General features: G+C 45.9%; 1 protein-coding gene across 1 annotated transcript; it reads right to left on the bottom strand.

Annotated features, from left to right (window-relative positions):
• Window positions 1-1787: 1787 nt before the first annotated feature.
• LOC115078553 (natural cytotoxicity triggering receptor 1-like) lies at window positions 1788-9939 on the bottom strand. The gene is made up of 3 exons (XM_029581478.1): window positions 9585-9939; window positions 3354-3659; window positions 1788-2879 (listed from the first exon to the last, which is right to left on the bottom strand). The coding sequence occupies exons 1-3, from the start codon at window positions 9790-9792 to the stop codon at window positions 2779-2781; spliced, it is 615 nt and encodes a 204-aa protein (XP_029437338.1). The 5' UTR covers window positions 9793-9939; the 3' UTR covers window positions 1788-2778.
• Between the last annotated feature and the right edge of the window lie 11763 nt (window positions 9940-21702).

The raw sequence follows: 21702 nt of genomic DNA, 5'->3' as shown, positions 1-21702 counted from the left end.
TCTCTCAGCTAGAGACCTCTATCCCCAGCCTCTATAGTGCCAGTCTGTTCAGTCTCTGTCAGCTGGAGACCTCTATCCCCAGCCTCTATAGTGCCAGTCTGTTCAGTCTCTCTCAGCTGGAGACCTCTATCCCCAGCATCTATAGTGCCAGTCTGTTCAGTCTCTCTCAGCTAGAGACCTCTATCCCTAGCCTCTATAGTGCCAGTCTGTTCAGTCTCTCTCAGCTAGAGACCTCTATCCCCAGCCTCTATTGTGCCAGTCTGTTCAGTCTCTCTCAGCTAGAGACCTCTATCCCCAGCCTCTATAGTGCCAGTCTGTTCAGTCTCTCTCAGCTGGAGACCTCTATCCCCAGCCTCTATAGTGCCAGTCTGTTCAGTCTCTCTAAGCTGGAGACCTCTATCCCCAGCTTCTGTAGTGCCAGTCTGTTCAGTCTCTCTAAGCTGGAGACCTCTATCCCCAGCCTCTGTGTTGCCAGTCGCTGACTTCCCACAGAGCCCCATGGGGAAGTCTGAATCTCCCCCAGTTTGGATACAGCTCCAACGAACATAAATCAAACTCACATCTTTTCTGTCAGCTGACAATTTCCCCTAAAACAGTGGTTCTCAACGCTGTCCTGGGGACCCCCCCCAGCCAGTTGGGTTTTCAGGATATCCACAATGAATATGCATGAGAGAAAATTTGCATACATACCATGCAAATTTTCTCTCATGCATTTTCATTGTGGATATCCTGAAAACCCGACTGGCTGGGGGGGTCCCCAGGACAGGGTTGAAACCACTGCCCTAAAAGCACATATACATAGGGAACTATAATGAAAAAGACAGTATGTATTCCTCGCTCACTGCACAGTTCAAGGTTAGTTACACAAATACATTCATAATTAAAACAAAACCTTCATAAAAACAAAGATGATCAACCATGAATGGAGAATACTTCTTAGGTATTGAATAATGCCAGGGACCTTAGTTGCAGAAAGTTGATTTGAGGTTTCTTAATGAGCTTATGATTCTCAATGAGAGGAAGCCACTCTGGAAGGCTTTGCCCAAGGGAGGGACCTGCTGCTGGCAATGATCCACCTCTGGCCTCACAGAAGTGAAGCAGTTTTGAGGAAGGGTCTGCAGTTTCTCTTCAGGACTAGTGTGCAGGGTGCAGGGTGCTTAGTAAATTTTACTGCACTCTGAATACTCACCAGTGCTTCATTGTTCAAAGCATTATGAACTCTCCTGGCAAACTTAAACCTGGGCACTTAACTTTTTTATCATAAGCAGTAAATATTTTTCAATATTGTTGCAGGATCCATACAGTCTTTTAAAGCCGGTTTTTGTGGACACATGTTGAAAAATCAGCGATATGGGTACTAGTAGGTACTCACTTATTTTATGCTGGTGTTGAGAAATCTTTTTTTATGTTTTTACCGCTGATGAATATGTGCACTTTTACGTATTGCATTATATTTGTTGTAGAAGGTGTATGAAGATGATCTCCAGCTGTTAAGGAGAGCTTCTTAATATCAGAGGGTACAGATTCGCTGTAGACGTTGTATGAAGATCCATATTCAATCCTTAAGGAGAGCTTTCCAGTATCAGAGGATACAGATTTGGGTTTGTTTCTCTCACCGTTGGTTCTCTTTATTATATTCACTCATACTTACATATAGTTTTAAATATGCATATCCAGAACTCAAAAAATTGCTTTGTCATTTAAAATTTCTATGACATCTAAGCAGCAGTGCCCTTTATAAACTCATATAATAATTAAGATGCTTACCCTTCTTTATTTAATTAAATACATTTTTATTACATGTGCAGGGGAACTCATTTCAGTTCAAGTCTCTTCCATCTGTTCTGCATTACATCCAGGCTGGCTGCCTTTTGCAAGGTATTATTGGCCCAAGCACAGTCCTCTCTTCTTTGTCCATTAAAACTCAGCCAGCCAACACCACCAATCTGGAAATACAAAAGTTGCCCAGGGACCATATGCCTTTACTGAAGTAAAAAGTAGTTGTTTTTATTTGTGAGTTCCTCAGTCTTTCTGTTAGAAACAGTTAACTATGAAAGTTCAAAGCATTTTCTTATCTGGGGTCTGCAGGAAGCTATGCAGAGGTTTCCAGTTAAGAACATTTCACAGTAATGTGTTTAAAGCAGATTTCTATCACATTTGCATCTTCACTGCTTGCTAATGGGACTTCCTTTCTGAACAAGAAAGCCTCAGGTATCTTTCTCTCTGAGCTCAGCAATATTCAGCAAGCAAAACAGCCTCCCATAGCTTTTCCTGAGAGCAGAACAAAATTTGGCTCTTGAATACTCATTTATGCTTAAGCAAGGCACTGAACTGATTCTCTGATGTGTAATTAAGCAAAAGCAGTCTTTTTCATATGCAGCAATAATTATCTAATCAAAGTTGCTTCATTAGCTATCACTTTCTTCACTGTATATAGAGCAATGTTATCTCATGTTTGCAGTTATACTGTTCCCTTTTATGCACAGCAGATTCACATATATCACTTTGACAGGGCGCTAGCTACTATCTCCATGTGTCACAGCCAGGAGTCCTGCGATCCACTGTCCCTGATAATTCTAATACACCAGAACGGGCTGCGAGGGTCCCTGAGGAGTCTGACTGGTCAGGACATGAGGACGAGCAGGACTCCTGGATTTACATGGGACCTTCACATATAGGAGACCATGAGGAGGTGCTGGGGACTCTGATGGGAGCAGAGAGAGATGGAGGAAGGGATGGTGCTCTCCAACATCGCATTGTTGAGGCTGTTGGACGCCTTCACTTCTTCCTCTGGAGATAGGCAGAAACCAGAAATATGGAAGCATTGATGAGAAAAAAGAGACCTCCAACTCCAAGCATTCGAATCCAGGCCACGCATCCTAGAAGAGAGGAGTGAGAGGAAGAGCTTCAGAGGGCGGCAGGACTCAAAGTATTAAACAGGAGACATGGAGAGTGTTTGCAAATGTAATATCTTGAATAGCCATGTAGGGTCAAACCTCTTCTTACTGCCATCCCCAGAGCAAGAGGGATTGAAATCCTAGATGGAAGGAGCTCATCCACCCCCTAAACCTGCTACAGAGAGGAGCTGCTCTGATTCTGCCACAGATTCCTGTTACCTTCCCCTTACAGGGGAATTTCCAGAGAGCAGTTCCTTCCATTGGCAGTAAAAGTGCAGAAGTCTCTTCTCTGCCCCAGGCGATGGCACCACTGCTTCCCTATACCACAATATTTCCTTAGACAACGACATCAGGTCAATTGTTATAAAATATAATGCACTAGATAAGAGGAGTGAAAAGATCATGGAGGAGAAATACTTTTTGGTGCGAGGCATTTGCAATGCGCTTTTCTCTCACCTTTCAGGCTGACCGGGATGGGATTGCTCTGGGGGGAGCTCAGCCTCCGTCCTTGGATCTCTGTTTCATAGGAGCAGGAATAGTTTCCAGCATCGGAAATGTTCCTTTGGCCAATCCTGATGGAGAAGGAAACTTCACCTCCTGGGGCCTCCAGGGCCTCGCTGTAGAGAACGTCCTCCCCTTTATAGAAATGCACGGTCACATTCTCGTATCTCATTGGGACAGTGCAGTTCATGGTTACATCACCCCCCTCAGACACGCTGCCATCCGGGGGGTGCAGGGACAGCTTCGGAGATGAGAGCGGATCTGAGGATAATAAAAATAAAATCACAGCACACTGTCACTCCCTCAGCTCACTCTGGGGTTTAAGCTCCCTCCTCCGGGCTGGGATATCTTTCTGGCTATAAAACTGGCAGAGTGACAGCAGCTCCTGCATGTCCTCTCCAACTGCTTTCACTTTTCCTCAGCACAGGATCCAGTCCCGGCTTTAGCCCACTGCATGCTGGGATTTGTAGTCATGGTTTCCATATGCAGGCTATGGGGAACAACAGGACTGGATCAGCATCTCCTGCACATATCTTTTTATTTATTTAAAATGAATTATCCTCCATCCGAGATGCTCTCAAGGTGGATTACAATCAAATGGTAACTGTACTTCTGGGTGTATTTTATTTATTTATTGGTTTTATATTCCGTCATTCAGTGTTCTATCACAACGGTTAACAAAGCATAAAACATTAAATGAAAACACATTATATAGTCAAAATAAAATGAAAAAACCAACAGATAATACAAAAGAGATAAAATTATAAATACCAAAAACTCAGCGAAAAGAGAAAGGTCCAAAGTGGTATAGCAAAATTGAAAGGTGGTAATGATCAATGTGTGGAGAGTGACGAAGAAATGGCAGAAATATTAAACGAATACTTCAGCTCTGTGTTCACTAAAGAAGACCCTGGAGAAGGACCATCTCTACACAACAAGAAACTGGAGGGAAGTGGAATAGATGAAAATCCTTTCACAGTAGAAAATGTGTGGGAAGAGCTAAAGAACCTGAAAGTGGACAAAGCCATGGGGCCTGATGGTATCCATCCAAGGATATTGAGGGAGCTCAGAGATGTTCTGGCGGCTCCACTGTGTGACCTGTTCAATAGATCCCTAGAAACGGGAGTGGTGCCGAGTGATTGGAGAAGAGCGGTGGTGGTCCCGCTTCACAAGAGTGGCAACAGGGAGGAGGCTGGAAACTACAGACCAGTTAGCCTCACTTCGGTGGTGGGAAAAGTAATGGAGTCACTGCTGAAAGAGAGAATAGTGAACAATCTACAGTCCGGAGAATCGATGGACCAGAGGCAACATGGATTCACCAGGGGAAGATCCTGTCAGACAAATCTGATTGACTTTTTTGACTGGGTAACCAAGGAATTGGATCAAGGAAGAGCACTCGATATCATATACTTGGATTTCAGCAAAGCTTTTGATACGGTTCCGCACAGGAGACTGGTGAATAAAACGAGAAGCTTGGGAGTGAGTGCCGATGTGGTGACCTGGATTGCAAATTGGTTGACGGACAGAAGACAATGTGTGATGGTAAATGGAACCTTCTCTGAGGAGAGAGCGGTTATAAGTGGTGTACCGCAAGGATCGGTGTTGGGACCGGTCCTGTTCAATATCTTTGTGAGCGACATTGCGGACGGGATTGAAGGTAAGGTTTGTCTTTTTGCGGATGACACTAAGATCTGCAACAGAGTGGACACGCCGGAAGGAGTGGAAAGAATGAGACGGGATCTAAGGAAACTGGAAGAGTGGTCGAAGACATGGCAGCTGAGATTCAATGCAAAGAAATGCAAAGTCATGCATATGGGGAGTGGAAATCCGAATGAAATGTATTCGATGGGGGGGGGGAAGGATGATGTGCACGGAGCAGGAGAGGGACCTTGGGGTGTTAGTATCTAATGATATGAAGTCTGCGAAACAATGCGACAAGGCGATAGCAAAAGCCAGAAGAATGCTGGGCTGCATAGAGAGAGGAATATCGAGTAAGAAAAGGGAAGTGATTATTCCCCTGTACAGGTCCTTGGTGAGGCCTCACATGGAGTACTGTGTTCAGTTCTGGAGACCGTATCTTCAAAAAGACAAAGACAAGATGGAAGCGGTACAGAGAAGGGCGACCAGGAAGGTGGAGGATCTTCATCAGATGACGTACGAGGAGAGATTGAAGAATCTAAATATGTACACCCTGGAGGAGAGGAGGAGCAGAGGTGATATGATACAGACTTTCAGATACTTGAAAGGTTTTAATGATCCAAAGACAACGACAAACCTTTTCCGTAGGAAGAAAATCAGCAGAACCAGGGGTCACGATTTGAAGCTCCAGGGAGGAAGATTCAGAACCAATGTCAGGAAGTATTTCTTCACGGAGAGGGTGGTGGATGCCTGGAATGCCCTTCCGGAGGAAGTGGTGAAGACCAGAACTGTGAGGGACTTCAAAGGGGCGTGGGATAAACACTGTGGATCCATAAAGTCAAGAGACCGCCAATGTAGAGTGGGTGGCTCACCAGAAAGATGGCTACTGCCCGGAGACAATACCCTTATTAAATAAACATACAGATGCTTACTGTGACTCCAACATCGCTCTAAGCTTCAACGGCAAGAGGAAATGTGGAAAAAAGGATTTGCTATCACAAAGAGGGGAGTAGCTGGCTTGTTACGGCGGTTACTACCCCAAACCAAATAAGCCTAATACTTCACTTTCGATGCATATCCAGCATGGCTCTCTGCTTCATGGCATGGGAGAGGCTGATACATCAAGCATTTCCAGCATAGCTCTCTGCTTCAACAGCAGGGGAATAAGAAAAGCTGAGGCTTCACGCATATCCAGAATAGCTTCAACTGCAGGGGAGAAGAAAAAAAAAAAAAAAAGGATTCGCACTCACAAAGCAGGGAGTAGCTGGCTTGTTACGGCGGTTACTACCCTAAACCAAAAGGGCCTGATACTTCACTTTCAATGCATAACCAGCATGGCTCTCCGCTTCAACGGCAGGAGAGAAGAAAAACAACCAATAGGGGCTGTATGACATAGTCTGGGTAAAGGGAATAAACATGGGTGTAGCTTGCTTATTGCAGCAGTTACTACCCCTACTACCCCTAACTAATCAAGCTAGGTATTTCACTTGGATGCAGCTCCATCACTGCTCTCTACATTAATGTTGGGGGTGGAAGGGAAATAGAACCAAGAGTTAAGAGAAAATGATAAGTATGAGAGAAAAAAATGTGTGAAGCTTGCTGGGCAGACTGGATGGGCCGTTTGGTCTTCTTCTGCCGTCGTTTCTATGTTTCTATGTTTAAAATCAAATACAATGATTTAACCAAATAAATTTATTAATATAACATAAGATAATTGAAAAGTAAAACAGAAATAAAATGAAACAGGGAAATAAAATTAGTCAAAATAAAATATCACAAGTGTTAAAACTTTCCATGTCAATGCTTGCTCTCTAGTTTTTAAATCATCTCTATGTCATTGATGTTATTGTTATGAAAGTGGACTCTTGTTTCGAGGTAGATGGCTACCGTCGAAGGGCTAGGCCGCTTGGACCGAAGAGGCTTGCTAGAAGACTTCACCCTGGAAGCACGCAACCCCCCCAGGAGGAGCCCGTAGGGGTCCGGCCGCTGGGACTTAGGCGACTCCTCTGAAGACTGTAGAAGACTGGATGCAGGCGCCTCCTGCAGGTCATGGGTTCCAGATGGCTGGCGCCTCCAGCAGGTCAAAACAGTCTGAGGACGGAGTCAAAGAAGAGTCCAAAGCCGGTCCGGGATTTGATATACCAGCGGGGGCCGAGTCCAGTCCAGGGACAAAGCAGGAGAAGGGTCAAAGCCACACTGGGGTCAAGCCAGGAGAAGAGTCCAACGCCGTACCAGGATTAAGCCAGGAGAAGACACGTCCACCAGTCCAGAGGTCAGAGCCAAGAATCAATCCACGGAGCAGGGGAGAAGAGCAGGACGAAGAGCGAAGAACCAGGAACCAAGAACACACTCAGGCAGGAACCTCAATACCAAGGCAAGGACTGAATGCTCAGCCCTTGCCTTAAGTGTAGGAAGCCAGGGGAGGAGCTTCAGGGGGAGCCATGACACTTACTGTCATGGCTCCTTTAAGAATCTCTCTCAGCTGCGCGCGCGGCTCTAAGGAGCAGAGGGGGAGGAGCCGGATCGCTCGGAGCAATGCTGCCGAACTCAGGCATGGCAGCGGCCGGGAGAGGGAGGAAGAAAGGGCTGCCTGCCCCCGCGGGCGCCCTCGACCATACCCAGCGACCTGGGTAAGCTATGCTGGTTGCGTCAGTCGGCCTGGCCTCAGTCGCGGTCGGCCGTGGCCGACACTGCTAACAGTTATTACATTCCTGCTCTTGTTCCTGGTGTGCTTTCGTAAATAGCCGTGTCTTTAATTCTTTTTTAAAGGTTTTTAAATTACTTTCAGTTGATAATGAGTTCCATATTTTAGGACCCGCAATCGATATAGCTCTGAATCTAACCTCGCTCAGGTGTGCAATACATATTGAAGGGACCATTAGTAATCCTTTATTTGTCGATCTAAGGTTACGTTGAGGCGTATGTAAATGAATTGCCGCATTTAACCATTCTGTTTGCTTCCTGAATATTGATTTCTGTATCAGGCAGAGAACTTTATAGATGATCCCATATTTTACAGGTAACCAATGTAGTGAAATTAGAATTGGAATGATATGGTCAAACATTTTTGCCCCGTTAATATTCTTGCGGCCACGTTTTGGAGTATTTGGGAGTCCAAGTAATAATGAATTGCAGTAGTCAATATTAGAAAATATTAAAAGTTGCAGAACTGTACGAAAATTCTTTTGAGTTAAAAGTGGTTTTAGTTGCGTTAGAGTAAGTAATTTAAAATATCCTTCTCTTAATTTTGTATTAACATGCTTTTTTAGATTCAGCTCACTGTCAATGATGCATCCATAGTCAGTTTAATGTTTACATTTGGATCATCTGTATTTAAAATACATTATATATTGAACGACAAGCTCCTTTGGCTGACTTCTCTGATGGAGTCACTAGGTAGTCTCCAGAAGCATCAACAACAGCAGGTACAATATTGGGATCCACCAACTTTGGGCGATGTTTCGGCTGCAGCTAAATGTTAATTTAAGCCCTGCTAATAGGCTTGCCAGCTGACTCCAGATTTTCAGGTTGGTCCAGTCCTGGGTTTACTCCCCTGAATGCTTTTCTTAGTGAATACAATTAGGAAAACAGAATAAGACCCAGCATGCAATGGGGTAAAACCAGGACTGGATCAAGCTGTCCTGACAATCTGAAGCCAGTTGGCAACCCTACCTGCTATGGTTGCCCATGGACAGAGCCGGCTAAAGTTAACCAGCTGGTGCTGAAAATCCAAAGCTGCTGCCTAACTCCCCCCCACACCACCACCCAGACCTCAGCGACGGGAATGTCTACACACTGAATGGCTAAATAACAGCCGCCAAAGGAAAGAAAATGGCTAGAGTTAGCCGCTCAGAAGAGGTGATTTCAGGAGGTGGGAGTCTAGCTGCCTAACTCCTACCTTGAACCTTTAAAGAAATTACCCCAATACCTGTAGAAATGCCCCTCCCACCATCTGTCCATGCCCACTGCCTTTCTGAGTGTAACTAATCCTCTTGCGAGGCAGATCATCCATGGAAAAGGTTTGGATTACAGAGCAGCTCGCTCTTTATTTCTGATATTATCCCGGGAAATGAAAGAGACAGATCAGAGGAAACCAGCGCAGCTTCCCCTACCTGTCACCAAGAGAGAGACGGGGTCACTCCGGGGGGATCCGATCCCTCCTCCTGACTCCCGTATCCAGTAGGCACAGGAGAAGGACACTCCTATCACCTTATCAGCGATGGATATTGTATGCTGGTATGAAGCAGCATCTCCTAGCCCGGTCACTTCACGTCCTCCCTTATAGAATCGGTATCCTGGGACCCTGGAGGCGCTGGGGGTCTCACACCTCACTGTAACAGTGCGGATATAAGGATATAAGGAGATGCTCAGAGCCTGAGGAGACTCTTTCAATCCCCTTTTCCCTAGTTTACTGTAAAAATTCTGCGGTGAGTGGCATCTGTGTGTCTATAAATGATTTGCAGTACAGAGCAGATCCCTCCTTATTTCTGATATTACCCAGGGAAATGGAAGGGAGGGACCTGAGACCTGGAGCGCGGCTTCCCTTACCTGTCACCCTGAGAGAGACGGAGGTGCTCCGGTGGGACTTGATCTCTCGTATCCAGTACCGGCAGGAATAGGACCCTGCATTCTCCTTATGGATGGCATCTACTGTATACCCGTATATATAAATGTCCTGACTCTCACTGACTTTTTCTCCATCTTTATAGAATAGAACTCGTGAGACCCTGAAAGTCGTGGGGGCCTCACACCACATGGTGACCTTCTCTCCTGGGATGTACACGTTGTACTGCGGATGTAAGGAGATGCTCGGAGGCTGAGGAGGATCTGTAATACAGAAAGAGCAGAGATGAAGGAGCCCCTGGGATCTGAGCTTTCCAAGACGAGGGATCAGAGCTCAGGAGAGAAGCAGAGCCTGTAAATGTAACTTTATAACCTAAAGACTGATTCTCCCTGCTGTTACAGAGCACTGACGCTGGTTTAATAGATTAAAGTCACTTCTGTTCTGACTGGGATTCTGAGCTCACCAGACATCCCACTTCCCAGGCAGGGAGATATTCTTATTCAGATTTCTACCTTTCATCAGTTCTCTAGAAATCGGAAACATAGCAAGGGAGGAATTTATTTATTTATTTATTTTTAATTTTTATATACCGGAATTCCTGTATACAATACAAATCAATCCGGTTTACATTAAACAATAAGTTGCCCTGGTTGGGACAGTCCAGCCTGGGCTTATTACAAGGAACATTGAGAAGTGACCATAATAAATTAACATTTAAAATTAAACAGAACGTGTGTTCAACTTTTTTTTTACAAAGAACTATAGTAGCGACAACCGGGCTACCAAACATTAAGGAATAACCGTATCAGACAGAAAGAAACCTCCAGACCTCAGTGCCGTTTCCCTACCGGCCACCGAGAGAGAGACGGGGTCACTCCGGGGGGATTCGTTCCCTTGTCTTGACTCCCATATCCAGTAGGCACAGGAGAAGGACACTCCTTTCTCCTTATCAGCGATGGATATTGTATACTGGTATGAAGCAGCGCCTCCTAGCCCTGTCATATCACTTCTGCCCTTATAAAATCGGTATCCTAGGACATTGGATGTCCTGGGGGCCTCACACCTCACGGTGACCATCTCTCCAGGGATGTACTCATCATACTGTGGAGCTAAGGAGATGATCGGAGCCTCGGGACGATCTGTAATACAGGAAGAGGAGAGATGAAGGAGCTCCTGGCAGGACTATTCCCTTATCCCCAATTATAAAGGGGTAATAGCAGAGATCAGCATCGATAAACTTTCCAACAAAACCACCAGGTGCCATGGAATATATTTTTCCAAAATCCATCACAGCTCCTGCTTGGTGTTGCTATGAGCACATAAATGAGTTCAGTGGATTTGTCTGCATAAAATACTTTGTGCCCCTCATGCCTGCGGCTGATGGGATGAGGATCCTCTTTCCCAGTGTCCTCGCTCGATATCCTAAGCAGGCTGAAGGTCTCTTACCTCGCTCAGCATCTCAGGGGAAAAGAAGCTTTAGCAGACTCCTTCTTTAAAAGGATTAACACCAAAGTGAAAAGGATCTTAAGATGTGGGGAAGCTTTGCAAGGATCTGAAGGAAGTCCAGGCCTGGTTGTTGTTGGCTTCCGATGTAATTCTCATTCCCCTCTGGCTCTCCCTCGCCCCCTACCAGGGCCACAACTACCAGGGATGCCCCTCTGTGTTACTTATTATTAGGCAGCCAGTGAGGGAGCTGATAAAATAGAAGAAGCATTTTCATATTTTCTGTCATCAAAATGGCCACATTTTGGGAAGAAAGAAGAATATTTAGCCACAGAAGGATACTCAGAAACTGGCACAAAGGTCCCTGGGCTGGTAAAGTCACAGATCCCGGCCATGAAACATCAGCTGGGACTCAGGGCTGACTCCTGCCAGAAGAAATCAATCAGGGGATGTGGAAGTCACTGCTCAGAGACTCACCGTTGTCTGCCAGGAGAAACCTTCCCTCGAGACACACTGAGAGAAAAGAGAGAGAAAAGACACATTCAGCCCCAGGCAAAAGTCTGATCTCTGCTGCACCGAGGCGCTGCTGTGGGGTTCGTCACCAGGCAGGAGAGGAAATCCTACAACCTGCAGGTGCACGGTGCAGTCCCTGCCACTCAGAATGTCCCTCTAGCAGGAAGGAGAGGTTACGGCTTGTGGCTCAATTCAGGGCACCAGAGAATTCCTCCAGTCTTGAACATAAAACTTTAAATAGGATCTGGAGAATTCAGAGAAAGTCTGAGGGGAACAACAAAAGTGATGAAATGTGGATGTAGGACCTGTGAAGGGAGGCTGAGGGACTCTAGGTGTATTATGAGGGTGACATGAGAGCAGCTTTGTGCTGCTGCCTATCCCCAAGCACAGGACAGGAAGGCGCAGGATTACCTTCCAGCAGAGGAGATTTTGGTTGCTTATTAGGAAGAAGCCTCTGACTGTCAGGGGAGAGAGGCACTGAGAAGGAGGGGGTTGTGGGGAATCTCTGTCATTGGAGGAGTTTAGGAGAAAGATAGACCTACATCTTTCTGGGAAGGTTTAGGCACAGGGAATCCTGCCTGGAGCTGAGGATTGGACAAGGTAATCACTCAGGACCCTGACCAGCCTTATCTTTCTCTGATTCCTTTTTATTGTTATTTTATATTTCAGGTTGAATTTATTGCTTTAGAGAGGAGCCACATTGAGAGTGCCTGGAAGGAAAGATCTCTCTTAATCCCGGGAGCGGACGTCGTGCCTCACTGTGGGATCTCCCAGGGTCTGTGGCATTGGAAAGATTACGGGGTCCTTATCTGCCCTGAGAATCACAAATCTGATTTCAATAAAAAAAACCTCTTCAGAGAGACTCAGGGATGTTAGGACAAACCTCTCTCACAATCTCTTCTTAATTAGAGCCTGCGGCCGGACTCAAGCTCAGGGGTCAGCGCTGCTTCTCTGCAGGGTCAGGCCGGGCTTGGAGCCCCAAAAGACTCTTGCTCCTCTGTCTCTCTCTCACACATACTTTCAACTGAGAAACTAAGATGAAAGTCTTACCAATCATGCTAAGAGAGGTGAGAAACATCCCGGGATATCGCCTGTATAGAAGGAGAAGAGAGAAAGGGTTAGGTTGTTCTTAACATTTCAGTTTTTGTTGTTGAATTAATGGTGAATGGTGGGGGCATCAGTCCATCCTGCATCCAAAGAGGAGCAGCAGGAGTGACCAGGAAACCATCCCTCTCCCTTTCTATCTCTCACATGCACTGCCCCACCACAGAGAGTACAAAGCCCCCCTCCCTCACCTCCACCTTTCCTGGGGTCCTAATGCAGATGGCAGGAATGCATTCATGAGCGCACACAGTCCCTGTGCCCCGTCCTGCTGCTCACAGAGGGCTGAGAGGCTGCAGAAGGCTGCCAGAGACTCTTATCACCCACAGGAAGGAAGGCAGGACCCAGTGATAAAGTTGTGTGTATGTGCTTGCTCGAAACGGGAACCCACATCCTGCAGAAGAAATCTTGCCCAGAGATCATCTTCTCAGTCTCTCACGCACAGATTTTGTTTTTTTTTTAGTAGCCTCTCCTTACGGGGAATAGATGGCCCATTCTGACACTGGGTCACTGATCACTATGGGGTGCATTTTAAAAGTGTGGCTCACATGAAAAGCCCCATAAACTTGAGCATAGGGGCTGCAAGCGAGCAATGCATATTTTAAAAGCTTCAATTGCTGTCCAGGTGTCCTTGAAATTCCTCCAGGTCAGGCTCAGTGAAGTATTTAAAGTTCACCTAGCCAGAAAGGCTAAGATAGCAGGGGATTCTGGGTCAGTTGCCGTCTCCATGTTGGCCTCAAGCTCAGGCACACATATCATTAGCCATCATAGTCTCTCTCTTATACTGCAACTGAGAGCATATTATTTCACTCTTCCCAGGATATCACTGTAAGAGAAGTATGACACTGATACTAATATTAAATGATTGGAAATTACCAGATAGTTAAATAAGAGGAATATAGATAGATACTTACAACATATTTGAAGAGATTATCTCTTGAATGGATGCTTTTAGCGATGGCAAGACTCTCTACTTCCAAATTATAAATGGATTCCTGGAGAATAAGTAGCATCCGCCTCATTGGATTTGCTGAAAGCTACAGGCTGAACGTTTGAAGGACTGACGGTCTCTCTTCGCTTTCTCCTGTAAGCAGCAAAGTGAAACACTTAAATAGTTTAGGATTCTTGGGATAAAAATCTTTGGAGGATCTTAAAAGAAAGTGCAACTTAATGGCTGTCATTCCACTTTTCGCCTATAGCTGTGGAAAAACAAATAGTTTTCAATCTGTATAGTCTTTAGGAAAACAATTCTGGATACGTAATACATCCAAGTCAATTATCCAATGAAATGTTCTTACTATTAACATTCAAACATGTCTTTTCTTTCAAAGTCAGGAATTGTTTAATTCATATGGAGACAAGAGATGCAAATTTTTTCATAATGTACCAGCACTGCAAACCAAATCCATTCTTTAACAAAATCCATTCTTTAATTTATTGCATGCTGTATACTGTTCCTTATCATCTCGTCCCTTTGGAAACTTTTATGCTTTTCAAGCGCCACAAATGAAGTGCCAGGTCACTCACCCTAGAACAGGCTGCATTCATATTACTAGCATATTTCTTTATTCTAAATGTACCAGAAATCCTTTTTTGGGCATTAAACCAGAGCTGAATTTGCTTTGCCCTGTCTCTCTGTACAGAAAGATTGATAGCCTTCCATAGGAGGAATCGGGGTGACATCTGGGCCTGCAATTTTAGCGGCCCCATCATGAACACTATAATCTTAGCACTCCCTCACCCTCCTAAGGGCACACTTGTGGATATGTGTGAAGTTTGTAGAGGAGTGAATGCTGGGGTTCCAGCACACCTGCCAAATTCAGATCTGATTGATGCAAAGCAGAGGCTTCTGATAGCCCATATGAAATAAGGTTTCAATGCCAGAAGGCGCCAGGAAAACTATGAAACCCGCCTCGCTTTTGTATCTGGAAGGGTACACCTCTCCCACATCTTGTCTGAGAAATATTGGGCAAATAGAAATAGTTGTAATAGTCTATGTTAGGTCATTATATAAAATTTTAATCTACCACTGTTTTATGACACAAAACAAGATTATGCTAATGTTTTCTATTAATGCTTTAATGTTTTAAGGTTCTAATGTTTATAGGGTCTCCCTCACATTCCATTCGAATTGTTTATATGTTTTCATATTCATATTTATATCCTCTTAGACGCAATGTTTTAATGTAACGCCTTATCCGCGACTGTTCTGTTGTATTGTAAACCGGTATGATTTGTATATTATACTGGAATGTCGGTATATAAGAATTCACAATAAATAAATAAATAACTAGTAACAGTGCAAGCTTCCTTTACACAATCCCCCTCAGCAATCCACAACTCTAAAGGGGTCATTTCAAGGTCATTGTGTGCGGAGTTCAAAGTGCATGCCATCTAGATTCTATCGGGTTGTGTACCAGTGTGGATAACAGAGACAATATTACACAGCAGAATCCTGAAGAGAAGCCAATCACATCCTCAGGGGAAGAATTTTATTCTCGAAATGTAAAACAGTAGGAAGTCGATCTTCAGAATATTTCACCTTGTCAGGCAGGTAGAGAATAAACTGTAAAGACAGATTCGGATAATTTCTGTCCTGAAAGGGAAAGGAGTTGGTATCAATTGTGCTAAAATTACAGCTCATATTCGTGCTTTCTCCTTCTGTAATTATCAGGGTGGTAAGAGCTGGAGAAAACACTTTTTCTTTGGGCAATATAGGTCCGTAAAATACAGAATACAAATTGTAGATTAGTCTCCATAATGTATACGTAGTAAATTGTAACTTCATCTTTAAAAGTAAGTAAAAGCAACCCAAAATGGGAAAAACCATCTAGCATATCAGCCCCTAGCATAGCCCATATGAAATAAGGTTTCAATGCCAATTCAGCCTACTTTAAAATACCGCAGACATTTTTTGTACTTATCCTTTCCAGAGGAAGCCAAGCACTATACAGTTTAAGGCAGACCTTGCCTTAAATAGGAAAAGGAAAGGCAGAGCAGAAAGGAGGGCTCGTGGCACTTTCCTGCCACGGTCCCTTTAAATTTAGAGCAGAGATGCGCGCGGGCCTAGAGAGGCCCAAAAGGGGAGGGGCCCGCACTGGGGATGGCTGCATGTCAGAGAAGGCCCTGGCAGAGAGGCCTACTGGCACATCGGAGGAGAGGCCTGTGAGGGAGCGCCCCGGAAGCAGCTGGCCGCCATAGCCAGCATGCCTAGCCCTGAAGGTGCTGCGCTGGCAAGATGGGTGGAGGAGGCTGGTCGTGGGGAGCCGTGGCCGGCAGACATAACATTATCTATTTATTTATTTATTTCAGGATTTTTATATACTGTGGCACATTCTGGACATCACCTCGGTTTACAATGAAGCACAAAGCAGCAACAAGCTTTACAATAAACTAATTAAAAAACATTAATATTGTTGCAATATTAAGTAGGAAGAAAAACAAAACTAAATAAACTTAAAAAATAAAATAAAAAAAAACTCTGGCAGTCGGGTGCAGGAAATGGTTGATCAACTGACAAGCATCTGTTTCCTGAACCCCCTGGCAGTGCGGCTGTGTGGCTTTTAGGAAAACTGTAGCCAATATATTCAGCGGTTTTCCTAACCGGCGGATGGCCAGTGCCGATCAGGTTCTCATTAGCAAGGAGGAGCTAGGGGTGTGCAAGCTATGTGAGATGCTTTTCAAACCACCAGTCTGAAAGGGAGGGCCACATACCAGGAAGTAAAGGCCACCATTTTAGGGAGAATGGGATTCACTCTGGAAATCTACCAACAGCAGTTGTTGCAGGGAGTTCGTAAAGCTGGGGAAAGCACAAGGAACCTATTTCACAGGCTCAAACATGTCACTTGGAATTGGATGCACCTGGATGCAGTAGCCAAAGCAGTTCTGCTCCAACAGTTCCTAGACTGCATGGAATGGCTTCTATGGCTGTGGTTCTGCTGACAACCAAACTTTATACTTGAAAGGGCACTGGAAGTAATGGAGGCCTATTACTAGGCCAAGATCATGCATAAGTCATCATGATTCAAAGAGAAGCCACTCGACCTGGGTAGAGGGCAACAGAGTCCTAAGAGCCAGAAGCCCTGACAACCAGTAACGCAGATCCAGCCAGACTTTTCACCTTAACCAAAACCTTCTGCTGGACTGCCTTGTTTCAGCTGTGGAGAAAGTGGCCATTTTTTCAGAGACTGTCCCTGCAGGGAAGATGAAGATGTTGAGTTTGGTCTACAGATCAGACCTCAAGTGAACTGAGATTCCCTTCAGAGATCAGCTGTCCACTGCACAGACAGCTGACTTAAAGCATCTGGTAGAGTGAAACAAGGAGGTCTTCTCAAACTTGCCAAGTCATACTCATCTGGTGCAGCATGACATCATAATGCCTCCTGGAGTTGTTGTATGGCAATGACCCTATCAGATTTCTGAGGCTAGGTGTCATATCATTGAGACCAAGGTGAAGGAGATGGTCCAGCTTGGAGTTATAGAGGAGTCTAATAGTGATTGATCCTCACCCAGAGTGCTGGTGCAGAAGCCAGATGGGAGCATAATGTTCTTCATTGACTTTAAAAAGGTCAAGAAGGTCTTAAAACTTGATTTGTACACAATGCCTAGAGCAGATGAGTGATTGAGTGCCTGGGATTAGCCCAGTTGATTTCTACCCTGGACTTTACAAAAGGTTATTAGCAGGTGCCTTTCATGCCAATGGTGAAGGAGAAGACTGTATGTTCAGCACCAGGTGGACTTTTCCAATTCACCGTCCTCTCTCTTTTGGGCTCCATGGTGCCTCTGCAATGTTTCAACGCTTGGTTGACCTCCTGCTCTGCCCACATCAAGAGTATTAAGCCTTCTACTTGGATAATTACATAGGGGGTAATTTTCAAAGGAGTTACGCGCATAAATGTAACTACTATTGTAGCAATTTTCAAAAGCCATTTACTCACGTAAAGTGCACTTATGCAAATAAATCCTATGGACGATTCAATGGCATATATTGTAGCAATTTTCAAAAGCCCACTTACTCGAGTAAAGTGCATTTACATGCGTAAAACCCAGATTTCATGTAAATGCTTTTTAAAATCCGCCCCATAGTGTACAGCCCAGATTGAAAGACACATCTAAGCCAACTCTAGGCTGTAATAACCAGTCTGAGGTAATCAGGATTAACTACTAACCCTAAGAAGTGCTTGCTGGGAGGGCAAGAAGTGAAGTATCTTGGCTTCACCCTGATGAAGGGCAGGGTCCATCCACAGACCTAGAAGATTGTGCTGATCACCAGGGTGCCAGTCCATCAAACAAAAGTGAGAGTCCAATGCAAGGGTGATGAAATGATTTTGTTGCGATTCTGCCCTCCCAGGCAGCTTCTCCACCTTCTTCTCTTCCTCCCCGTGGCCCGGAGACTGCTGAAGTGTTCTTCATATGCTGGTACCGCGCTTCTTCACCTCCCGTGGCTCAGAACCCGTCGATGTTTCCCTTCGCAACAGGAGCTGCATTACAGCACACCCAGGCGGTCTGGAGACCGCCGACACCGCTGCTGCCTTACCCGACGGCAGGGTGTCAATCGGGTGCATCTCTATGCGGCCAGGAGGCTGTAGTCAGCATCACCATGTGGCCCGGAGGCCACTGACCTTACCGTGGACCCTCCGTGGCAGAGGGCCTGCATCCCCGGGCTCTCATGTGGCAAGGAGCCGCCAGCAGTTCACCTTTCGTGGTTCAGGATGCTGCTTCCAACATCAGCCTGCTTCTCCTTCTGCAGCCTTCAGCGTCGCAGCAAGGCCACTGTCCAGGGTCCTCCCTGTTTCCTCTTAGGTGGCGAGCCCGGCTCTCTCGCTTCAGTATTTAAAGGAACAGCAAGGGAGTGGTGCTTCTCTGATGTTATCATTGGATCTGCCTCTTCTGCAGTATAAAAAGCTTCAGTCTTCATTCCTTCTTTGCCTTCGCAAGGAGCCAGTCCTCCTTAGGACTTCTCATCATCTTCTTCTCAAGGCACTTCGTTTTATGTAGGATCCTGTGTCTTCGTGATATCCTCATGCTATGTCTTTGTCTTTTCAAGGTCTCCAGATCTATCGTCTTGATGTCTTCTTTATCCGGTTGATCTTCTGCCTGGCAGCACAAGTCTCCTAAGATTCCAGCTTCTTATTTTTTTACATTCTTATGGGAGGAGAAATAGCCTAGTGGTTAGAGCAGTGGACTGTGTACCAGGAGACCAGGGTTCAAGTCCTGCTGTTGCTTCTTGTGACCTTGGGCAAGTCACTTTACCCTCCATTGCTCAGGTACAAAAAACTTAGATTATAAGCCCTCTGGGGATAGAGAAATACCTACAGTATCTGAATGTAAACCAGTGTGATATCTCAATTGAGATCGAATGTCGGTAAATAAAAATTTTAACCTTCGTTGTAGAGGCATCCGCTCAAATCCTGAACCTTGCCTGGATACTTGGAGTAAGCACCCTGCCTTTACTTCACGAATGAACTCTATTATCCGATCTGTTCCAGCATGGACCTACCAGGCCTTTATCAGCTGTGCAGGGTGCATTTGGAACAGGCTTCATCAGAGTCTTCACTTCATCTTCTATCCTCCAGCATGGTCCGTGACCTGTCTTCATTAGCTGAGTATATGGGTGCGTGATGTGTAGTACCGACTCAGCTCTGCCAACTTTTGTGGGGAACCACTAGCATGGTCTATGACCAGCTTACCCCGGCTGTGTATGGCACGCCACCTACATGGTCCGAGACCACTCCATCTAGGTTGTGTAGGTCGCTTGATGTCCTGTACCGGCCAAGTCCTCTTCAAGCAACTCATGAGCTTCCAGAGTTTCTTCATATACGTGACCAGAGTTCCTCTTCGCTCCACATATCCAGATTTTATCTCTTCATGTTTTGAAGTCTCATCTTACTTCACGTATCCAGAGTAATGTTCCACTTCACATATCCTGAGTCTTGTCTCACTTCAAGTCTTCGTCTTTGATGTCCTCATCCTCTGACCACTGTCTGCCCTGTCTCAGTTGCTGCTTCGAGCGGCAGGTCTGAAAGGGCTGGGAGTAGTCGGAGGACTACTCATGAGACCAAAATTGCGTTGTTTGGGTCTCTCTCTGCTGCGTACAGGTATGTCTGTGGTCGAGGCCATCATCCTTCCATCTTCAGCCCATACTGGGTCACCTCTCACCTGCCTCGGTGTTTGCTGGAGCTCCTCTGTGGTTGTATTGGGGGCCCAGGGGCACATGAAAACCCACAAGATGATATCACTACCCGCGTTCCACAACAGATTGCGAAGACCATGGGCCCGGTGGGTGTTCCTGTGTGTGGCTTGGACTCTTGCACACCAAGAATATTTTGTATTTTTTTCCTGAATTTTTTTTTGGGAGGGGGTTACAAATGACCTGCAGGAGGTGCCTGCACCCAGAAGTTCCATCATCAACTCCTGACCCTCCAAGTCAGTGTTTCGGACTTGGGAGGACCCTTGAGAGGGGGGTACTGTTGCGATTCTGCCCTCTAGGGCAGCTTCTCCACCTTCTTCTCTTCCTCCCTCATGGCCCAGAGGCTGCTGAAATATTCTTCATGTGGCTGGTGCCACGTTTCTTCACCTGCCGTGGCTCAGAGGCCATCGATGTTCCTCTTCAGGGCAGGAGCCGCGTTACAGAATGCCCAGGCAGTCCGGAGACCGCCGACACTGCCACTGCCTTACCCGACGGCAGGGAGCTGTTCAGGTGCATCTCTATGCAGTCAGGAGGCTGTTGTCAGCTTCACCATGTGACCCAGAGGCCACTGACCTTACTGTGGACCCTCCATTGCAGAGGGCAAGAATCCCCATGCTCTCATGTGGCATGGTGCCACCAGCAGTTCACCTTCCACGGTTCAGGATACTGCTTCCAACATCAGGCATGCCCTGAGGCCTGCTTCTCCTTCTGCAGCCTTCAGCATCACAGCAGGGCCGTTGTCCAGGGCCCTGCTCTGCTTCCTGTTTCCTCCTAGAGGCGAGGCTGGCTCTCTCTCTTCAGGATTTAAAGGAACAGGGAGGTAGTGGTGCTTCTCTGATGTCATCATTGGATCCGCCTCTTCTGCTGTATAAAAAGCTTCAGTTTTCATTCCTTCCTTGCCTTCGCAAGGAGACAGTCCTCCTTAGGACTTCTCGTCATCTGTTTCGTTTTATGTAGGATCCTGTGTCTTCGTGATGTCCTCACGCTACATCTTCGTCTTTGTCTTTTCAAGGTCTCCAGATGTCTCGTCTTGATGTCTCTTTATCCGGTTGATCTTCGTCCTGGCATTGCAAATCTCCTAAGGTTCCAGCTTCTTATTTTAACCTTCGTTGTAGAGCCAACCCCTTGAATCCTGAAACTTGTCTGGATCTTTGGAGTCTGCACCCTGCCTTCACTTCATGAATGAACTCTATTATCCGATCTGTTCCAGCATGGCCTTACCTGGTCTTTATCAGCTGTGCAAGGTGCATTTAGAACATGCTTCATCTGAGTCTTCACTTCATCTTCTATCCTCCCTGTTTGGGGAACCACCAGTGTGGTCCGTGACCTGTCTTCATTGGCTGAGTATATGGGAGTGTGATGTGTAGTACCGACTCAGCTCTGCCAACTTGTATGGGGAACCACTAGCGTGGTCCGCGACCAGCCTACCCCACCTATGTAGGGCGCGTGCCTGCGTGGTCCGAGACCAGTCCAACTAGGTTGAGTAGGGCACTTGATGTCCAGTACCAACCAAGTCCTCTTCAAGCAACTCATGGCCTTTCAGAGTTTCTTCATATACGTGACCAGAGTTCCTCTTCACTCCACATATCCAGATTTCATCTCTTCATGTTTTGAAGTCTAGTCTTTCTTCATGTATCCAGAGTGATGTTCCACTTCATGTATCCTGAATCTTGTCTCACTTCAAGTCTTCGCCTTTGATGCCCTCATCCTCTGACCACTGTTCACCCTGTCGCAGCTGCTCTGAGTGGCAGGTCCAAAAGGGCTTGGAGTAGTTGGAGGACCACTCATGAGACCAACATTTCATTGTTTGGGCCTCTCTGCTGCATACAGGTGTGGCTGTGGTCGAGGCCACTATC

The sequence above is a fragment of the Rhinatrema bivittatum genome, chromosome 16 (genome assembly GCF_901001135.1).
Source record: "Rhinatrema bivittatum chromosome 16, aRhiBiv1.1, whole genome shotgun sequence".
In the NCBI taxonomy this organism is placed as follows: Eukaryota; Metazoa; Chordata; class Amphibia; order Gymnophiona; family Rhinatrematidae; genus Rhinatrema; species Rhinatrema bivittatum.
The sequence above is the reverse complement of the archived record's forward strand: the minus strand, read 5'-3'. Positions and strand labels throughout refer to the sequence as shown.

Bases quoted from the DNA above. Each gene is read 5' to 3' on its own strand.
- LOC115078553 (XM_029581478.1), bottom strand. From the start codon at position 9,792: ATGTGGTGTGAGGCCCCCACGACTTTCAGGGTCTCACGAGTTCTATTC. The intron at 3,660-9,584 runs GTAAGGGAAGCC...TATTATCCTCAG, and splicing joins CGTCTCTCTCAGGGTGACAG to ATCCGCTCTCATCTCCGAAG. The intron at 2,880-3,353 runs GTGAGAGAAAAG...CCTCTCTTCTAG, and splicing joins CATCCCGGTCAGCCTGAAAG to GATGCGTGGCCTGGATTCGA.